This window comes from Grammomys surdaster, unplaced genomic scaffold, assembly GCF_004785775.1.
Source record: "Grammomys surdaster isolate TR1022 unplaced genomic scaffold, NIH_TR_1.0 125789, whole genome shotgun sequence".
Lineage (NCBI taxonomy): Eukaryota > Metazoa > Chordata > Mammalia > Rodentia > Muridae > Grammomys > Grammomys surdaster.
In genome coordinates this window covers 3,083,819-3,103,883 of record NW_021620620.1, presented here as the reverse complement: position 1 = coordinate 3,103,883, position 20,065 = coordinate 3,083,819, and the positions used below count along the sequence as shown (strand labels likewise).

Below are 20,065 nucleotides of genomic sequence, written 5' to 3'. Positions count from 1 at the left end.
TGTAGATGTGGTAGTTGTTGTTGTAGATGTGGTAGTTGTTGTTGTAGTTGTTGTAGATGTGGTAGTTGTTGTGGTGGTGGTGATTGTTGGCCAGTACAACCACACTCGGAAGACTGTGTCTTTTCTGATATGGTAATTCAGCAAAGCTTCTTTTCCTATCAGTGAATTAAGGTTGAGAACTGTAGATTTATTGCCATATTTTTATTTTGCCCAGCACTGTTGCAGTTTTAAAGCTTCCAAAGGAATAGAGGTTTTAATTTTAATGACTTTTACTTAGTTTCTCTTTTTATGTATCATGTTTCAAATATCAAGTCTAGGACCCTAGATTCTGAAAAATTCAAGTTCTGTATTTTAGACCCAAGTCCATACTCTCTGTTGAGAATGTAAAACATGAGGTTTTGATTGAGAATTATTCTCTTATTTACTTATTGACCGTGGATAACCAGTTGTTCTAGAACTGTTGTTGAAAAGATTATTCTTCCTACACAGAATTGGTGGTATACCTTTATCAAAAATTATTTAGAGAATTCCCATGGGGCTGTTCTGGTTCTGTACTCTGTTCCACTGAACAGACTCTGTGGGTCTCATTTTGCTGCTAGTACCAACTTTTAGATCTCTGTTACTCTATAAAAGATTTAATATTAGATAGAGTGATTCCTTACACTTCATTCTTACATTTCAAAATTGTCTTAGCCAGTTCAAAGTCGGTGTTTTCCAATGTAAATTTTGTGATTAATTTGTGCCTTAGTTAGGATTTCTATTGCTGTGGTAAAATATTGTGACCAAAACAGCTTGAGGAGAAAGGGTTTGTTTCAGCTTATAGTTCCATGTCACATGCAGTACATCACTGGTGGAAGTCAGGGCAGGAACTCAAGGCCACACCAAGAGACAGGAGGAGTGCTGATTACAGGGTTGCTTCCCATGACCAACCTGCCCAGGGATGGCACAACTGACAGTGGGCTAGGCCCTCCCACATTCATCACCAGTCAAGAAAGTACACTACAGACTTGCTCATGGTGAGTGTTATGGAGGCATTTGCTAGGTTAAGATTTCTTCTTTCCAAATATGTCTCTAATCTCTGACAAGTTGACATAAAACTAGTCATCATAGCTTGCCTTCTGGGATTGTGGTAAAAATTACATAAATATAAAATTTTGGGAGAACTGACATCTTTCCTGTATCGAATCAGCAATTCCATGAATATATTATATATTTCCTCATTTAATAGGCCTTTTTAAGATTCTTTTGTAAGCATTCCATAATTTTATGAATATAAATTCTTCCTGTGTTCTGTTAAATTTATCCTATTTCATTTTCTTTGACAAAATTGGAAATTTACTATTTTAACTTTCAGTTTCCTCGTATTTATTGCAATGAAAATTAGACATAGAAGTGCCAGTGATTTTTGCATGTTGGTTTTCTATCGAATGACCTCGTCAAGTTCATTTATTCTGAGTCTTATTTGTGGCTTAGTTACTTGTCATTTTTACATAGATGATTTGTGTCATCATCTGCAAATAGATCTATTGCTTTCTTTTCAATATGCATGGCCTTTTTATTTTCTGGAATAATTCCTCTATGATTTGTTCTATAAAAGACCCCAGGGAGAAGATGAAAGGCAGGCTAAAGATTAGGAGAAAATAATTTCAAATTATGAATCCAAGAAATGCCATGCATCTGGAATACATAAAGAACTCTGAAAAACAATGCTTGCCATGCCATAATGAGGACCTGAGGTCAATTTTAAGGCCCACATAAAAAGTTGAGCATGATACCACTCATTTGTAACCCTAGCATTTCAGAGGCAAAGACAGGTGAATCCCTGTAGATCATTGATTAGCCAATCTAGCCTAATTGATGAGACCCAGGTCCTAGAAGGAGTCTGAGAGCGGATATAAAACATGAGGGATTATAGTTGAGAATCTGAAGACATGATGTCATCATAGCCCGTGTTCCATGCCTATCCAGTGCTCGCACCACACTGACTTTCCAGGTGAATCCTGTGCTGCAGTTGGGCCATAGGCTGCTCGATAGGTTGCTCTCCATAGAGCTCACTACCAGTGCCCGGTGCAGAAGACTTCCTAAATCCTAATCTATTTCCACACCATGTCATTAAGAACCAGCAGCAGACCTTTGTGACTGGCAGTCTGGCCACCTCTAGCTGTCAGGAGCACACTATAGTGTAAGTGAATGTTGCCAAAGGTTTCTGTTCGAATCAACATGGCTCTTTATTTAAGAAAAATACACGCTCATGTTGTCAAGGCAAGTCTTCTAAACTTGTCCAGAATTATCCTGCTGCTTTCAGGCTTCCCTGTGGTTAGCATAAAGGGAGTAAGTTTGTTGAGAGTGTTCTTCCTCATAGATGATGGTTTTCTTCTTCACCTTCAAAAGCCTGCTAATACAAGTCTTTCTTATTCATTAAGCTGGGCTTTAAGACATAATGTGACTGGAATAGAGACCTTTCTAGTTACCTCTTGACATCTCTTTTCACTAGAAAGAAATATAGAGTACTCGTTTGTCAACCTGTGAGTTTATTTTCCCCATCTTCACCTCATTTCAGTTCAACATTATGAGCATAGTGACCCAGATGAGAAAGCAGCGCTGCGGCATGATCCAAACCAAGGCAAGTGCTCCCTGTGTAACATGACAAACTGCAGAAGCAGTGTAGCTAATGTATAACTAAGTTTCTAGACAGTAGTTTGAAATGTGAACTTGCCTCTATTTATGTCTGTCTGTCTGCCTGTCTATCTGCCTGCCTGCCTGCCTGCCTGCCTGTCTGTCTGTCTATCTATCTGTTATTGGCACATTATAAAAAGATATTTTTATATCACAGATTAGTTTGCAATTGCCAGGAGAAACAAAGAGAATATTTATAATAAAAAAGTTGCCTCTGAACTGATATGTATACTATGTATAATATGTCTATATAAGTAGAGATATGTTTGGGTATGTAAACATATAACAATTATATACATTTGAAATGTTAAAATTAGTGTGAGAGACTTTTTAAATTAGGGTTAGATTAGCTAGAGAAGATATAAGGAAGTGGATGCTGACAGTTTCCTTCCCTTTAGAATCTCTGTTAAGGAATCCTAGGCCAAGACATTTATTTTCATTATTGATGTTCTTCATATTTAAAGTCCGTACCTGCATAAAGAAGTTCCTAAGTGTTTGTAAAGAAACATTTGTTGTTGGAGGAAAATTTTCTTATGTGACCAAAGAAACGTGCAGATGTGGTCTCCCAAAGGAGATCTTGGGTTCTGCTCACTTACCACTGTGTCATTCATGTGTGTGTGTGCAGGAGCAGTATCAGTTTTGTTATGAAATTGTGCTTGAAGTTCTTCAGAATCTTTTGGATTTGAGAGAGACTTCTGCGCCTGTCACTTGAGATTACCAAGCAGCTTGGAGCCTGAGCTGTGTTGAAGCGTCTGCTGGCCATTCAGTTTGCCTTCTGATTTTCTCTCTGAAAGTCCCTGAGGGCAGCACCATTAGGCACAGAGTGAACTGTTTCACTTGATCTTTCTGGACAAGAGCAAAATACCCTCTATGCCTTCTACTGAAACTAAAGTTATATGAAACAACCTCAGCTTAGCCGTCTGGCTTGTGGTATTAAAGAGTTTAATAAAAAGATTTAAATGTATTTGTTAAGATTATATTTGGAAAGGTGGCCAAAAGCCTCAGATAATTTCCAACACTGTACAAACCCTGCTCTGGGAGAACATGGCACAATAACCTGCAGGCTCACAGACTGACCTCTAGTGGGCATTTCTCAGACATTTATCTATGTTCTTTACAGAAGCTAGAGTCTATACTCCCAGCTGGTAACTGAATAACTCAAAAAGACTCTAATGAGGATGGACTGACTTTTGATATAAAATGGTTTTCATGTCCTATACTTCCATGGTTCCAGAGTATCCTAGGGATTTTGAAAGAAGAGCTGCTTTCCTGGAGCAGCAGTCAAGCCCTTGTCTGCTGCTCTGGGAAGCACCTTGTAGGTTAATAGTGTCCCTCCTTAGCACCCCCTGAACACACTGGTGAACAGTCCCAAGCTAAAATACACATCCATCTGCAAATTCAGTGGAAATGTTTGCCAGGCCCAACCAGATTTCTTTCCTTTCCTGTTCTAACAGTTAACATACTACTCCATCTGCTTTATCAGAAGCAAGCATTCCATGTCACTTGCCTCTTGATCTTTAGCTAACCCATAAACTTTAATATAATGATATTGCTATGTAAGTTTGAGTCTTGGTACCTGTTGTATCAAGTTTTTTTCTTTTTTAACTAACATCTAAAAAAGATATTTTTTCCTCTAGAGGACCATTAAGTCATTTCTTTCCTCTATAGGAATATTTAGATGCTGGACATTGGACTAGATTTTTGAAAACCAAATTCATAGTTGTGAAAGTGAAAACTTCTATATGCTTGTTAAGAAAATTCTAGCCATTGTTTCATTCATTATATCAGGATTCTGCCTCAGACAATTGTAGTGATTCTTTGTTTGAAGGTTTTCAGTGATCAAACACTCCTAATTATAAGACACAAAGAAATTGACAAGTGTATTTGTACAGTGAATTCAGTAGCGATCAAAGCTGTGAATCATATTGAAAATTCCTAAAATTGTAAATGCTAAACTTTTAAGAGGCTTATTTCTTTGGTTAAATGAATACTTGAGTTGGTTGAATTAAAATTGATAATTCTCATTTTAAAAATAATTATATGCCATACATTTGACATTAACTCAAGTTGATGATTATAGCTATTTATACTGTTTATATGCATAATAGTCTGTGCTGAACAATAATATCATTCTGATTATTGGTCATTAACATTTGAATCTGTAACTGTATTTTCATTCTGTTACTATAAAATAATAAGTATAATATAGAACAATGTTCCCAACATGGCCTGTATGTTGTTATTAAATGAAAATATTTACTGTGCATTGCCTGGAGTACTTTAATTTATCAGGATCTTGTGATTTCTTGTGAAGAACCCATCCCCATGTCTTATTGAGCATGCCTCCTCTTTAAGGTGTGTCATGTTTTTACAGCTAAACTATTTTGAGTTTTGCAGAGAGTTTAAGTAAACATGGAAATACTGGCCGCATTTGTTTTCATTTCATTCTTGATGGTGAATTTCAAAGCAAAAACTTTGGAGAGCTTGAAATCCTAACTTCTACACTAGTAGTGAATAATTTTCTACCTCAGATGTGAAACCATGGTGAGGATGTTAACAGCTGATTTAAAGAAATCTTAAAGATATTTAAATATAAGCATAAGTAACTTTCAACTTCAAAAAAAAATTTAATGATGCTTAAGTGTTAGTCCAAGACTTTTCAGAAATAAGTATTACATATTTTACCTCCACATGAGTTTTACTAATTTATTTTTCTTTGGATCTTTTTACCTGATCTCTGTGGAACATTCAGCTTCCAATGGAATTTACATATATGACTCAAAGTCCATTTCAATGATTTATTTTATTGAAAAATCTCAAAGGAAAGCAGCTTGGAAGACCTAAAGTGAAAGTTCCATTTCCTACTTAGCTTTTTCTAAGTCCTGGAAAGACTTGATTTTTTTCTGTGTTATTTTGAGATTTGAATAGCTAAAGTAGAGTTGTATGTCTTAGTCAGTGGACTCAGTGGGGAGGGAGAATGGCTCAGAGCTCTTAGTCTACAGCTGTGATCCAAAAGTGGGAGCAATGCTTTCATTAGAAAGCAGTCTGAATTTGAAGGTATCACACAGAAGCTACTCAATCCAGCCGTCCTTGCTGAAGGTTGAAAATGACAAAGCTTTTTAGAAAATCACATCATATTTGAGGGTGGAGAAGGAGAGCCCATTAACACAGCCACCAGCTGTCACGTAGGAGTTATCTGGTAGCTGCTAAGAGTATGAGAATACATGGTACAGTCATTGCTATTAGTATTAGAAAGGTAGAAAAAATTACTTGTTTACCTTCATAAAAAATAGTTTACTGAAAATAATACTAGAAATTGTATCTCAAAATCAGAGTTCAAGGTACATTTATAAAATTTACTCTTTCTCTATAGCTACTCAGCTATGTATGGATAGCATAGTAACCATAGCCTGCCTCCATCCCTAATGCTGTAGGCTCACTTGCTTCCACGTTATTATCTACAGCTGCTTTTGCGCTGCAATAGAAATGTCTGTGTTATTCGTCTTTTCAGGGACCATGGGGCTCATGCAGTCTAAAGTATTTACTTCCTGGCCCATTTTAAAGGGGAGTTTTGCTAACCCCTTTATATCAGCAACAGAGATATTAAACATAGAATAACACAATGGTAGTATAAAATCAGACACAGGCATGGTGGTACGTGCTTTAACCCCAGCACTCAGAAGGCGAATGCCTGTGAGTCCAAGGCCAGCCTGGTACACATAGTGAGTTCCAGGCTAGCCAAGCCTAAACAGTGAGACCCTTTTTCAAAACCCAAAACAACTTAAGATTAAACTTAATAAGAACTGAGTAGGCAATGATTAGGTTCTAGATAAACAATAAATTCACTACAGAGCCCAGACAGTTTTGAAAATGAAGAATTAATTGAGGGGAAAGGAGAGTAATCAAATTATGGTGAAAAAGTCAAAGTGTTTTAAACACTGTGGTTCTGGGCAGGAGCGTAGCTCAGTGGTAGCATTTGTCTAGCATGCTTGAGGCCCTGAATTTGGTCCATCTTGCATACACTTGAGTGGATGCATGCCATGCTGCAGTGTGCATGTGACAGCCAGAGGACAACTTCCAGCAGTCAGTTTTCTTCTTTTACTATGTGGGGCCCAGGGACTTAACTCAGGTCATCAGCCTTGGCAGTTAGTGGCTGTAACTGCTGAGCCAACTCACTACCCCAGATCTATTTTGTATTTTTAAAAAATACGTTTTATGTTCAAGTTATTATTTGAAGCCTAGAACTTAACAAAGCAAATATAGTAGATCTGATAATACTAAAAGATATATACTAAAAGACAAATATACAGTTATGTTTAGAGAGCTCAACACTTGTCTTAGTAATTATTAGGATAAGAGGGAAAAAATTGAGAGATATTGCTCAGATATTGCTCAGATCTGGATTGTCAACCAGATCCACATGCTATTTACAGGACACTGCACCAAATTATAGCAGAATATGCTTTCTTTTGAAATGTGCAGGATATTCTATAAGCAAGATTTTTATATCTCAGTAAAATTTAAAAGAATTAAATATTAATATATAAAGTATGCTTATATATTAACTAAAATAATAGTTTTCAAAAATATTGAGAGTATTTCTTTCTTTATTACACTTATTTTCCTGAAGAGGGCAATGCGTTGTGTCACCATATGAATGTGGAGGTCAGAGGTCAACTTGTAAAGGAAGCAGATTCTCTGCTTCCATCATGTGTGTCCCAGAGATCAGAGTTGGCAGCAAAAGCCCCTACCTATTAAGCCATCTCACCAGCCCAATATATATCTGTGTATTTCTAAATAACCCAGAAGTCAAAAGGGAAATTAAAAGAGAAGTTAAAGAGTATTTCAAACCAAATGAAAATAAAGCTTTTGAGATATAAGATAATCAGGAGTGAAAATGGTATATTTGGTTTGAGTTCTGCTGTACTTTATACCAATGAGATCTCCCTCCCGTTAGCTGTTTTAAACTATTCCCAAGCAGAAAATGCAAGTCTGAGGGAACATTTATCTTGAAGATGATGCTGAGGCATGAGAATGGACGAGCTGTCCAAAGAATATAAGGTGGAAACCAAGAACTGAACCTTGGGGAGCTCCAGTGTTCTTTACTACCTTTGGTGGCCTGGCTGCAAAGCTCCTTGTTAATTCATAATGTGTTTTGTGTGACACTACCCTTTGGATAACATGAATAGACATTTACTTCCCACAGGTGGGCAGTTGATGACATGACTTGCAGGTACAGACAGATCAGAGAGTCTCCCTTCCTCAGTAGTTGTTACTTCTTATATAACCCTGTGGAGGGAAGGACCTTGTGAACCTGGTAAGTTTCAGGGATTTCATGAGACTTGTGTGTTGTTTATTTCCTGAGTGGTAAGGAGCATCCCTCAAGTAGAATGCTTCAGAATATTGCTACACAATGGTGTCTATCCCCATCTTATTCTTTCATCTGTGTTCCCCAAACTCTATGCTGAAGGATCTCTCTTAATTACACACTGACGGCCTGCAGATATTCACTAGAGAGTGTGGTAGTCTCTTCTGAATGTGTAGCTGAACCTGTACTACATTGATTAGCGATGGAAGGGGCTAATGTCTATAAAATATAAAACAATGTTTTATACAATATTTTATCAAATGTATAAAGTACTTAAGATTAACAAGAATTAAGGGCTTGGTGAAGTATAGTTTTGTTTTTTGTTTGTTTGGTTGGTTGGTTTTTGTTTTTCTCAGGTAGGGTTTCTCTCTGTAGCTCTGGCTGTCCTGGAACTCTCTCTGTAGACCAGGCTGGCCTCAAACTCAAAGATCCACCTGCTTCTGCCTCCCAGTTGCTAGGATGAAAGATCTGTGCCACCACTGCCAAGTGACGTATAATTCCTTAATAGAGTCACACACTAAGGATGAATCTTATAACAAAATTTGAGCAGAACAGGGAGAAGAGGGTGAAAAAAATCCAAATAGAAGAGAATAGAGTCAGAAGAGCTCAGACAGTTCCCTAAAGTTACAAAAGGTAAAAGGTACATGAAAGCCACCAACAGTTCCTACCCCCAAACAAAACAAGACAAAAAATGATTATAATCAAATCCCCATGAGAAAGGTCCAGGAAACCTAAGAGCACTTGCTGCTCCAGAAGATCTGGGTTCCATCTCCTGGACCCATGGTGAAGCATACGTGGCTGTAACTCCAGTTTCAAGGGATCTGGTGCCCTCTTCTGGTGCCCAAACTTACATGCATACACCCTCCCACAAAAACCCACATGTACACATAATTAAAATCAAAAATCTTGCCTGCCTTCACTGTCACCCCTGCAGCTGCCATGGAGGAGCTGCACCAGGAGAAACCCGAGCCGGAGCGTTACCCAGTGGCTGTGGCAAGGAGCATGACTTGGAATATTATCTATTGCAAATAATGTGGCAGTGGCTGCCAGCACCTGAGGGGCTGCTGGGCCACTTCTGAGGATCCAGAGAGACCACTGGAGGCTTCTCGGGGAGATGTAGCAGGGGGAAATGAGCCATCAGTGTGCAAAATACCTCAGGAAAAAGTAAAAGCAGGTCTTATTTGGAAAGATACTTTTAAAAAGTGGTTTCATGGGATTTGAAAAAAGATGGTAGAACAGAGCTGTGCTTGCAGCTTAGAAAAGAGGAACAAGAGATGTGTTGGTGGACAGGAGCATGTCATTGCTCAGTAGGGATGACGATGATATGATAATTTGATGATGACAATGATGATGGTCTCTCTTCTCGCCCAGCTTGGGGATGGGGAGAACCCAGAGTAAGGTCATGCCCATTATGCCTGTGGGGCTGCCAGCACTGTAGGCAGAGTAGTTTACAGCAGCTTGCACAAGTCTAACCCCCAGACACGCTTTCCAGCATGATCACCCTGACCCTGAGCAACAAGATACGGAGATGAAGAGTGCTCCACTTTCTGGATTAGTCTCCAGGAAAGACTTGCATGCCGTGCTGCAGCCAGAGGACGTGCTAATGTCAGCGGTCCATGCTGCCAACAGAAACCACTTTGACAACAGTGATCCATGCTGCTGCCAGCAACAATATGGATGTCCAGGAGCTGTGCTGCAGCCAAGCTATGTGGAAGTCCATGATCCATGCTGTTGCTGACTGCTGTGAGCAAGGAAGTTACTTTAGCTGTTATATCAATGACTGCAGACTCATAACTGAGAATTATAACATCCAAGGCTTCTGTGTCAATCTCCTACCAGTCCAGACAGACTGAAGAGAGTCTTTGGAAATTATGATAAAGATGCTGAAGTGTAGCTACTAACAGTTCTGGCAGGGATGCAGGTGGGAAAGGAGTCAGTTTCTTTAAGGGGCTGGCCCTTAGGAATTTGACCATGCTTCAGTGGGTGTTTGGGCAACACATTGAACTTAATAGTTTTGGGTTTGTGTATAGCGAGAATATCTTGTGTATTGTATGGATACATCATCTGTCAATTATTAAAAAAAAAACTGTGGCCTTTAGGAAAGGGTAGAATAGAACATGGGACACCCAGGAGGCAGAATGAATTCTGAGATAGAGCCAGACGAAGCAGATTCACCCAGATAGATGTGATGAGAGGAGTGCATGATACCTAAGGACAGGTAACTAGCCACGTGTCAGAATGTAGGTTAAAATAATTGGATTATTTTCAGTCGTGATCTAGTCAGAGGAGAGTGCCTAGCTATATGACCAAGGTATTTGTAAGTATATTTTGAGTCTGGGAACGTGGGCCTGGGAGGAAGAAGCAGATCAAACTTCTATAATTTGTCTGTCTGTGGGGAAGGTGAAAAGGTCGGGGAATGGACCTGAGAGGAACGGGAGGTGAGCATGATAGGGTGCTTTGTATGACATTCCCAAACAACTCATAAAGATATTATTTTGGGGAGAAATAACATTCTTTTTTTAAAAAAAAAGCCAATAAACCTATAGCCTATTTCCAAGTTTATTTTCAGACATCACATAGGACCCAAAGAGCAGCAGAAACAGAAAAACTCAAAGTAGGTTGACACATTAAGAAAGTACTTGACACAAATAAGCAAATAAGCCCAGTAACTGGTTCCTTATGAGACATTAATACTGGAGAGAAGAAGCAGTTTGTGAACAACATAGAAAATGGAATTTTCCAATCATAATAAGCACTGGGGTGAGGTAAGGAGGGCAGGTGAGGAGGGCAGGTGAGCAGGACTGGTGAGGAGGGCAGGTGAGGAGGGCAGGTGAGCAGGACTGGTGAGGAGGGCAGGTGAGGAGGGCAGGTGAGGAGGGCAGATGAGGGCAGGTGAGCAGGGCAGGTGAGGGCAGGTAAGCAGAACAGGTGAGCAGGGCAAGGTCATCGATGACAAGTGTTAGAGATGTAACCAAAGTGAGGCTTCAGAACAGTGAAGGACAGTTCTGAATAGTAATTCAAAGAATATTCCTCAAAGATTTAAGCTTATGTCTGAGTGTGGTGGTGAAGAAGAAATGTCCTCCATGGGCTCAGCAGTCTGAGTACTTGCTCCACAGTTGGTGGCGCTGTTTAGGGGCTTATAGAACCGCTAGCAGGTGAAGCCTTGCTGGAGGAAGGATTCATAGGGAAGCAGGGCTTTTTGAGTGTTTATGTAGACAAGCCCACTTCCTCTCTCTACTTTGTGTGCATAAATAAAATTTCAGCCTGCTCCTCCTAACATTATGGATTCTTCTGGAATTGTGAGCCCAAGTAAGCTTTTTATAAGTTACTTTGGGTCATGGTGGGAAAATCTACATAACCAAGTTCGGAGGTGGCAACCCCAAGTAAGAGACAGGGTGTCCTTTCTGTGAGAGAGCTCTTTTTCCTCATCAATGATGAGGCTGAGATTCTTTCATAAACAAAGGAGTGGATTTGATTGCCAGAACCCATAGAGTACTCCTGACATTCTCTGTGGTGTCTTCCTGCTGGGGCTTACCACTGAAATGTTGGCAGTCAGAACCTTTCCTTTTATTAACTCAACATGTAAAAAGCTCCTCCCAGACCAAACACAAATGTGTATACTGGCAGCATTTCTCTCTACAGAATGTCCATCTCTAGTAAAGCAGAGCCGAATTGCTTATCTCCTGGGAATTCTGCCCGTATGGAGCGGATAATAAAGCAGATCACTAAACTGTCATGGCAAAACTAGAGTCTGAGTACTGGTCTCACACTACAGAACAGTGCAAGCATCCTTAATGACTGTTACAACTGACACCCACTATGGATGGTATGCTGGAGCCTGCTCAGGATGCAGGGTGGCACACTTGTCAACAAGAGACTTCAGTACCTCTAGAAAACAATACCTGCCCTGCCCTCATTCCCCACTCCCCACCCCTGACACTAATGGCTATTCTCAGAGCTATTAGAAACTTACTGTGACATTAGAGCACAGTGGCCGACTCTTAATTTCATACTCAAGTTCTATGGGAGAAGTTTGTCCAGAAGGTAGAGAGTGCCACGGCTCCTGGCAGAGCCAAGGCATCTGTGTGATCAGTTTGTAAGGCAGATCCACCCTGGAGCAGGGTTGCTCCTCTTTATCTGAAGCTACACCTTTGGGTAGTGAGTCGAAAAGGTTTCAGAATTGGGGTTCAGGGGCAACATGGGATAGATTTTTCTTGAGATGGTAGGAGATTTATTTGAAGAGTGATTCAAGCCAGAGACAAGCAGACAGCAATGGCAGGGTACATCAAACTAACTATAGCTAATTTTTAGAGTCCCCCTCCCACTTTTTAACACTTTGACATGATGTGAAGGCAGTGCATATTTTATAGAATCCATACGTGTACCTTGAACTTAGATATGGTATATGATAGGCTACTCACTTGAGAAGCTGGGCAGCAGCAGAAGCCACCAGCCTGTCAGCCCTGTGATCATTAGGGAGGAATGTTTTATGCTCTATGGGTGCTGTGCCACTAAGCGTGATGCTCAGTAAGTTAGGTTGATTCACGCATTTTCAACCTTCGACGGGTTTACCAGGGTGAGACTCCATTTTTCACTGAGGATTATGGGAATGTAATGTTTAGCCCTTGACACCTGTAGGCACGGGCCTTTGTGCAGGTGTGTGTCTTTTGGCGGTGTCCCATGTGCCCTACCCCATACCTGTCTTCCATGTAGGGTAGGCAATACCACAGCCACATTCTTGTCATCAGCCCTTTCCTGTCACAAGTGAGGGAAGTCAGGAACTGTGACAGCATCGTGCAGTGCGTGGTGTCACTTCCCCCTTATAGTCTGGTGACAGGCTTGTTGGTGCACCTGCCACGGTAAGCACAATGCCTAGCTCTTCACTTACATCTTTCCTGTGGTCTTTCCAAGGACTTGCCCATTCTTTCCTTGTCTTTGAATCATTTACCCAGCATGTGGCTTCTGTGGATGGTCTTCATGGATAGGGAACTAGTAGCTACTTCCTTGTCCTACACGTTCACGGTCCTGGAGTCTTATGCCTAGGTTAGAATTTATTTCTTACAGGAGTGTATGACCTCCAAATGCCAATGCCGAGGCACATTGTACAGAGCCAGCCCTACAGAACACTCCAAAAGAGAACACATGATTACAGGGGTTTTGGAAATACGTCATCATTTCTCTCAGCATCCCACGGTGTCTGTTAGCATATTCACACCTGGAGGAGCAGAGATCAGTGTCAGGGTTCTTGGCCAAGAGCATGAAATCGTGACTGTAGGACTAGAGATGAGCAGGTTAAAGAACAGAAGAATGCAACGCGTTTGATTTTGTCTCTGAGGCCGCACAGCATGGATGATGGGGGTTCATCCTTCAGTTGTTTTCTCTGGGTGAGCCTCGAGCTCTGCCTTTCTTGACTGCATGTGTGGACTATCTCTGTGTGGGTGGCACCTTGGATCCCTGTAAAGTTCGTGTGCCAATATGTCCTCACTTGGAGGCTTCTAAACATGGTTTCCTTTTCTCTTAGCATCAGTGTTGCTGAGTGTTGAACACAAGTTTCATGCTCCCAGCATGGTACATTGATTGCTTCTGTTCACTAAGCCAGCAGGAAGGCTAGAGTTGGGTTGGATAATGAGCAAGAATATCTCACACGTACACTGCCATCTTGTTTCAACTTTGTTGACCCATTAACCCTTATCAAGGGCCTCCCTCTTTTCTGCCTTGTGGAAACTTCAGTGGCATCCCTGTCTGGTGAGTATCCTCAGCGTGCACTGTTGATTTCTCTTCTTCTAGGATCCTGGAGTGGCTTTCCTGCTGCTCTTTTCCCATGGAAGGGCAGCCCTTCTCTCTACAAGCTAGTGCTGTTCGGGCACAGGACAGTCCATCCACAGCTCCAGTTTTTGGTTGTTTTGTGTCTCTTTTATTCCTCTAGACAAGTGCTGCCCCCTGCCTGAGTTACGTACCCTGCCATCAGAGGCAGCTAAGATTTTTCTCTTATCTCTGAACACCCTCAGCAATCAGGGACACACAGTGTCCCTGTCCTGTTCCAAGTAGTTCATATTTTAAATGAGAGAAACTGCCAACAGAAACATAGTTTTACCTCAAAGGGAATAGGAGACAGAATGGAGTGTGGATTAAGGCTGTCCCAAATAATGTGTTCCAGTGTGGAAATGGTTACACTAACCTTTATAGTCACAAAACAAAAAGTCGTAAATCAAGGCATTCCCAAGTGTCTAGATGGGGACTTTAGTGTACTGCTTTCTAGGGTTGTTACTATACCCTAAAGAATTTATTTGACGGTTGAGAGGATTTTAGGTAAAACACACCATACACAAGTGAGCAATGAATGGTTGTGAGGAGACTAAAGGTAATATGAAATAATTTGGCTCTGGACCTGTGACATTCAACTCTCTACAGTCAAAATTTTCTAATTAGCCAATAAGCCTTATGAAATCATTAACATGGGTGTGACTACCCCTATCCAGCCCCCCAGCCCCTCAGCCCCCAGTCCCCAGCCCCCACTCCTGCTTCCTTGGAAATTTAGTCCACAAACAAATGCAGAGACTGATTTTCACCATGTGCTTTCGTACAGGTATCAGGAAGCCCCCTTTGCCTTTAGCATAGCCAAGCACGTCCCCTGAGTAGAGTAGGTAGAATGTTATCACAAGAGGCCATGGAGGCCTTCCTTTTATGTGGAATGGGAAGAGATACATTGAATTGTCATTATTCAGTGCCAACCAAGAGGGTTAAATAGACAACGTTTGACAGATGTGATAGTACCTGTGTCCCATTTCTTCCCAAGATGTTTCTTAATAGAGGCACACTCTCCATAGTGAATGTGCAACAGGATCACAGTTTACTCACTGAGGTGTTCTCACAGGCACTGGGGAAATCTGGTAACTTAATCTTTCAACTTCTGGAATTCTTGTTTTGCTTGGCCCCTTCTGGTGATGGAAGAGAGATAAAAGATGCACTCATTGAAATAAGTCATCAGTAAGAGGATGGTGCCCTTGGTGTGTGATGGCTTAACTATCAAAGTCCCACTCCTAGTTTGCTTTCTGATGCTCTACAAAATGCCATGACCAAAAGCAACTTGGAGAGGAAAGGCTTCCTTTCATCTTGTGCTTGCCAGTCGCAGTCCATCTTTGAGGAGAGTTGGGAAGAAGCCTAGAGGCAGGAACAATGGAGAAATGCTGCTTACTGGCTTGTTTCCAGGCCCATGTCCAGTTACCTTTTTTTTTATACAGCCCAAGCTAACTTGCCTAGGAATGATACCATCCACAGTGGGCTAGGCCCTCTTACACTAATTACCTGTTAAGAGAATGACCCTACAGACATGTGCCCATGGGTCAATCCAATGAAAACAATTCCTCAATTGAGGCTTCCCCTTTCTGGATGTGTCAAATTAGCAATGGAAATTAGCAATCACGTCCCCCTGCCTCATCTATCTCAGAAAGCTGGAGAAGATGGTACCACATGATAAAAGTAGAGAAGGAGCTGTTCACTCCAGTACCAGGGACAGCCCACTCACCAAGAACAATTAGAAGCAGGAAAGCAACAAAAGAAAAAGGAAGAAAAGAGGTGGCCCTGCAATCAAAACAGTGGCTCCATAATGCATCAGGACCCTCTGCAATGCAGCCCTGTGTCACTTAGGAACCAGGATTCATTCTTCAAAATGCACTATTGTGCAAGCATCTCAGAGTCACACACATGGCTAGATGGTATAGCCTACCACACACTGAGACTAGATGATACAGCATATGGCTTCTGGGTGGCCCACCTGTGCAGCACGTTACTGTATGGGTGCCATAGGTAATTGTCACCCAACAGCAACATTTCTGTTCCTAAGTATAGAAAAGGTACAGTAAAGTTGTTAAGAATTAGCTTTCCAGCTCAGCTGGAATTTTCTGGGATCCCTTTTGCCTGTGTGACACTCTGTTAACAGAAAAGTTACAATGTGACCTTCTTCTTAGCATCCGTGCTGACGTTAGGACACCTTGACTCTTGCCTGGCTTGCTCTTACTGTGGTCTTGCTTTGGTTCTGTACAAAGCTCTCCTTAGCAGATGTGGATTTGTCTGTGAGCTCCTCCATGATAGAAAGTCAGAAAGATATTTCTTCAAGTGCTTGTTTGTCCTCTTGCAGACATTAGTAACAACTTACAGCCGCTTGGTGTCATAATTTTCTCTGGCCTGTGTTGTTCAGGCCCAGCTAGAACACACTCTTGTTAGAAGAAAGCCTTGTCCTCCTGCTGGCAGTTGGGGAAGAAGGGGGCGGAGCTAGAGGAGCCGGCCCTGTGTGTCACTTGCATTTGCCTTCCACTTTTCCATCCACAGATGGTTCCTTAATTACAAAGGTTGGACTGAGTCACAATTTCCAACTTTATGAGGATGTGAAAGTACCCAGAAAGCCATATTTGTCATGTTTATTACAACACTCAATAAATTATATGAGACACTCGATGTGTCATTATAAAATAGGCTTTGTGTAGAATGATCTTGTCCAACTACATAGGCTTATGCACCACAGTTAAGGTGGGCTGGACTGAGGTTAGGTTATTCAGTGATTTGAGACTGATGGTATCACTTACTCTGGGAAGTGACTCCACCGTAAGCCAAGGGGCATCTATAATAATTGCATATGAACAAACAGAGACCAGCACCCGCCAGGGCTCAGAGCAGGGAAAGCAGCCACCAGAACCTTTATTGTCTAGTTGCTCAGGTAGAATTTCCTCATACAGCCACCCCCAGAGCAATAGACCACAGTTGATCATTAGATCAATAAGAAGTGCAATCCTTGAGTCAAGAATATGACCAACTCTGGAGTGAGTATTTATTCAGTATGTTTTGCCACCTGGTGTGTTTTCTGGGCCCTGGACACATTCGTTACATAACTGAATAAACAAATGTTAATGAGAATGGGCAGCAAAGTGAGCTCAGAATAATTAAATAGTAGCCGGCTTCTGCATGACCTGTTGGGGAGAGCAGTGCTGGTCTTCTGCAGAGAAGACATGGTTGATAGGATCACAGCAGCCCTTGCCAGCTAGAATCTCCCAGGAAGTGCACAGCATCCTCAAGGGAGGTCTGTGGTCTTTGGAGGACTTGAGGCCTGGGCGGCTCAGATGCTATGGCAGACCAGAACTGAATGCTGATCTTCTATTTTTCTCCACTAGGAGCTCAGAGCACAGGTTCTCCCAATGGGGTCATGCTGTCCCTAAGAATAGGTAAATAAGGGGAACAGCTATTGGTGTATGGTGGTGTGTATATATCATAGTGTCCTCTCTGGGTCCTTGCAATGCAGAGTTGGAAATAGTGACCCAACTGATTCTGCTTAGAGGAGCATGGCCCAGCACTCACTCTGTGTACTTGCTGTTTGCCCACCATGCTGTCCACATGGCTTCCACAGCCCTGCCACAGAGACAAGAACCAGATACCTCAGTCTGCATCAGGGCCCTCTTTCTCACCTTCCCCAACCCAGAAGAGATACAGGCATCCTTCCAGGTGAGGGGAGTCTGCAAGTGAGATATTAGCATGTAGGATACACACCATCACAGGAAGAAAGACTCTGGATCAGACCTTAGCTGGGCCACTCTAACCTTCCTCCATGATTCACACACAGGCGTCAGACATCACAAACATGGGTACTCCCACGGCAGCGGACACACACACACACATGCACATTGACACTGCAGGCACTGTACACGCCATTCCAGGACAGCCTCTTTCTAAGGTACACTTTAAAGGAAGAAACCCTCCTCAAGAACTTGGCATGAGTCCACCACAGGCAGTCCAAGCTCGGATACTGGAAAGCCTGCTTTCTCAGTACAGCCTTCTGCCTTTTGTAAAAGGAAGTTTGCTAGGGGGTGAAGCTCACATGTAGGCTAGGGAGTGGGATACTGACAAACAAAGGCTCACTGGAAGTCACCACCTTACCCTGGTTGTGAGGAAGGGCAAAGCAGGATCTTTACACTTATATCACCACTGCTTGGGCCTTGGGCTCTCAAGGAATCCAGCCCTTCTTCTGAGACATCATACAGATCACTGGTTCTGGGACACAGCAGGCTACTAGCTAAACCAGCACACACAGGAGTCAGGAGCCCGTAAAGGATACACCTTGGCCTGGGAGCCATGGCTATAGTCCATGAAGAGCTGGGTATTGCTCTGGCAATCTGCTGAACTCCCAGGTCCTCTGGTGGAGCCAGTGGGCTGTTGGCACTCAGCAGGTCATAAATCTCCAACCCTGGAATGTCTTCAGCTGGGAGGACACCACAGCTGGAGGAACTTTCTCTTTCCCCCAAACTTAACACATCATAAAACATAGCCATTTGGGGAATAAGAACAACCAGGAGGTGTTTTTGCCTCCAGAACTCTGCTTGGGAAAACTTGGAAGATGAAGTTTAGATTCTGCTGCAGCCGTACACCTCACTCAGCTGCAGCAGCAAGTACCAGGCATGTCCCGAGATAGCTCCTAGACAGGTCGACCAGCTGTTACAGCCTAGTGCTATCCATGGCTTGGGACAGAAAGGCATAGTTCTCTCTCTAGGATCACGTTGGGTTTGGGGTGCTTGGGCTTTCTATAAACAAGTGTTTGTCACAGAACTCAATGTGGAATCCTCTTGTCTCCTGAATCTGTAAGCACCTATCCAGGTATATGATGACACACTTGATGTCTGTTATCCTAAAGGTGCCTAACAACTACTTTCTGGTCTCAGTGAGCAGAGACTTTTGTATTGTCTCATTCTCCAAGGTGGCAAGTCCATATTTGGTGTGAGCTGTAAATGGTGTTGGCTTTTCTTCCCTCTTAATGCATGAACACTATTCTGTTTTTTGAGATGTGGGGTCTTTTCTGCCTGGGAGATACGGGTTAGATTTTTGATGAGTCTTTATCTAAAAGCTGTGAGCAAGGCAATGTCCCCAGTTCAGGCCCAGGACTGGCAGCTTCTGCTTTCTCAGGAGAGCTACTTCCATGCTGTACAGAGCACAGGCTAGACCAACTCCTGTTAACAGGCCACAGGGTGGGTGTCAATCATTAAGGCGGGAGATGGTCAAGATCAGATGCAATGACTGGTCAGACAACTTAGCACAAAGCTGGGTGCACTGTGGCAACTGAACCAGTTCCCTATGCCCATTGCCTCGCTTGTCCTAAGCCCATTCTTATTCTGACAGACCTAGGCCAAGAGATCAAACGTGAATCAGTGATCCTTTGCTTCTGACAACAGTGTGGCCCCCATGGGGGAAGAGTGCTGTGTTTCTTCTGACAGAAGTGCAGATGCTGCACTTTAAATCTAGGCTACTTGTGGGGCACAAGTCAGACAGTGAGAATCTTTTTCTGGCCCTATCAAAAACCTTCATGAGAAAACAAGTATGAAAGTGGGAAGAGAAATGCCACCAACTTAAGGCTTATTCAGCGTGGTCAATGGCACCCAGGCTGCAGTCAGTGTATGCACACTAATAGCCAAACAAGCAGAAATCACATGGCAAATGGATTCTGCTCAATCCATTATACTTGAGAACAGTATAGAGCTATAGATGGAGCTCAACTCTACATAGAACAAGACAGTTGGTAGATAAAGCTGAAAGGTGTATGCAGGGATCAGTGGACGGAAAATCACTCAGCAGAACTTGGTTGATATCAAGGATTGAGGGAAGTATCCATAGCAGACTTCAACAGAGCATCCTGGAAAACTCAGCAAGGTCCCGTGGAAGAGCAGATCTCAGGGAGACTGAGGAGTCAGCCAAGAAATGAATATCATCAAGTCACCACATATTCTACTTCTCATTAGATAAGACCCTTCAATACGGATACCATAAATTAAGCATCCATCCATCTGTCCATCCATCCATCCCCTTATCTAGCCATTCATTATATTCTTTTTTAGTTTTCCCTTCTTTCTTGGAGCAATCTTATAGGCAGAAGTCAATATGATTACATATATATATATATATATATATATATATATATATATATATATTTCAACCTCATTGTAAAGATTCAAATATATGTGTTTCAAAACTACCTGTCTTCAGTCT

General features: G+C 42.1%; 1 protein-coding gene across 1 annotated transcript in view; it reads left to right on the top strand.

Annotated features, from left to right (window-relative positions):
- The window catches only part of Ptpn20 (protein tyrosine phosphatase non-receptor type 20), a 45,293-nt gene extending 40,351 nt beyond the window's left edge, over positions 1 to 4,942 (top strand). Inside the window, exons 10-11 of the mRNA XM_028789134.1 lie at positions 2,561 to 2,623; positions 3,302 to 4,942. Coding sequence (XP_028644967.1) covers positions 2,561 to 2,623; positions 3,302 to 3,388 — 150 coding nt within the window. The 3' untranslated portion in view covers positions 3,389 to 4,942. The remainder of the gene's footprint in view (positions 1 to 2,560; positions 2,624 to 3,301) is intronic.
- Positions 4,943 to 20,065: the final 15,123 nt, after the last annotated feature.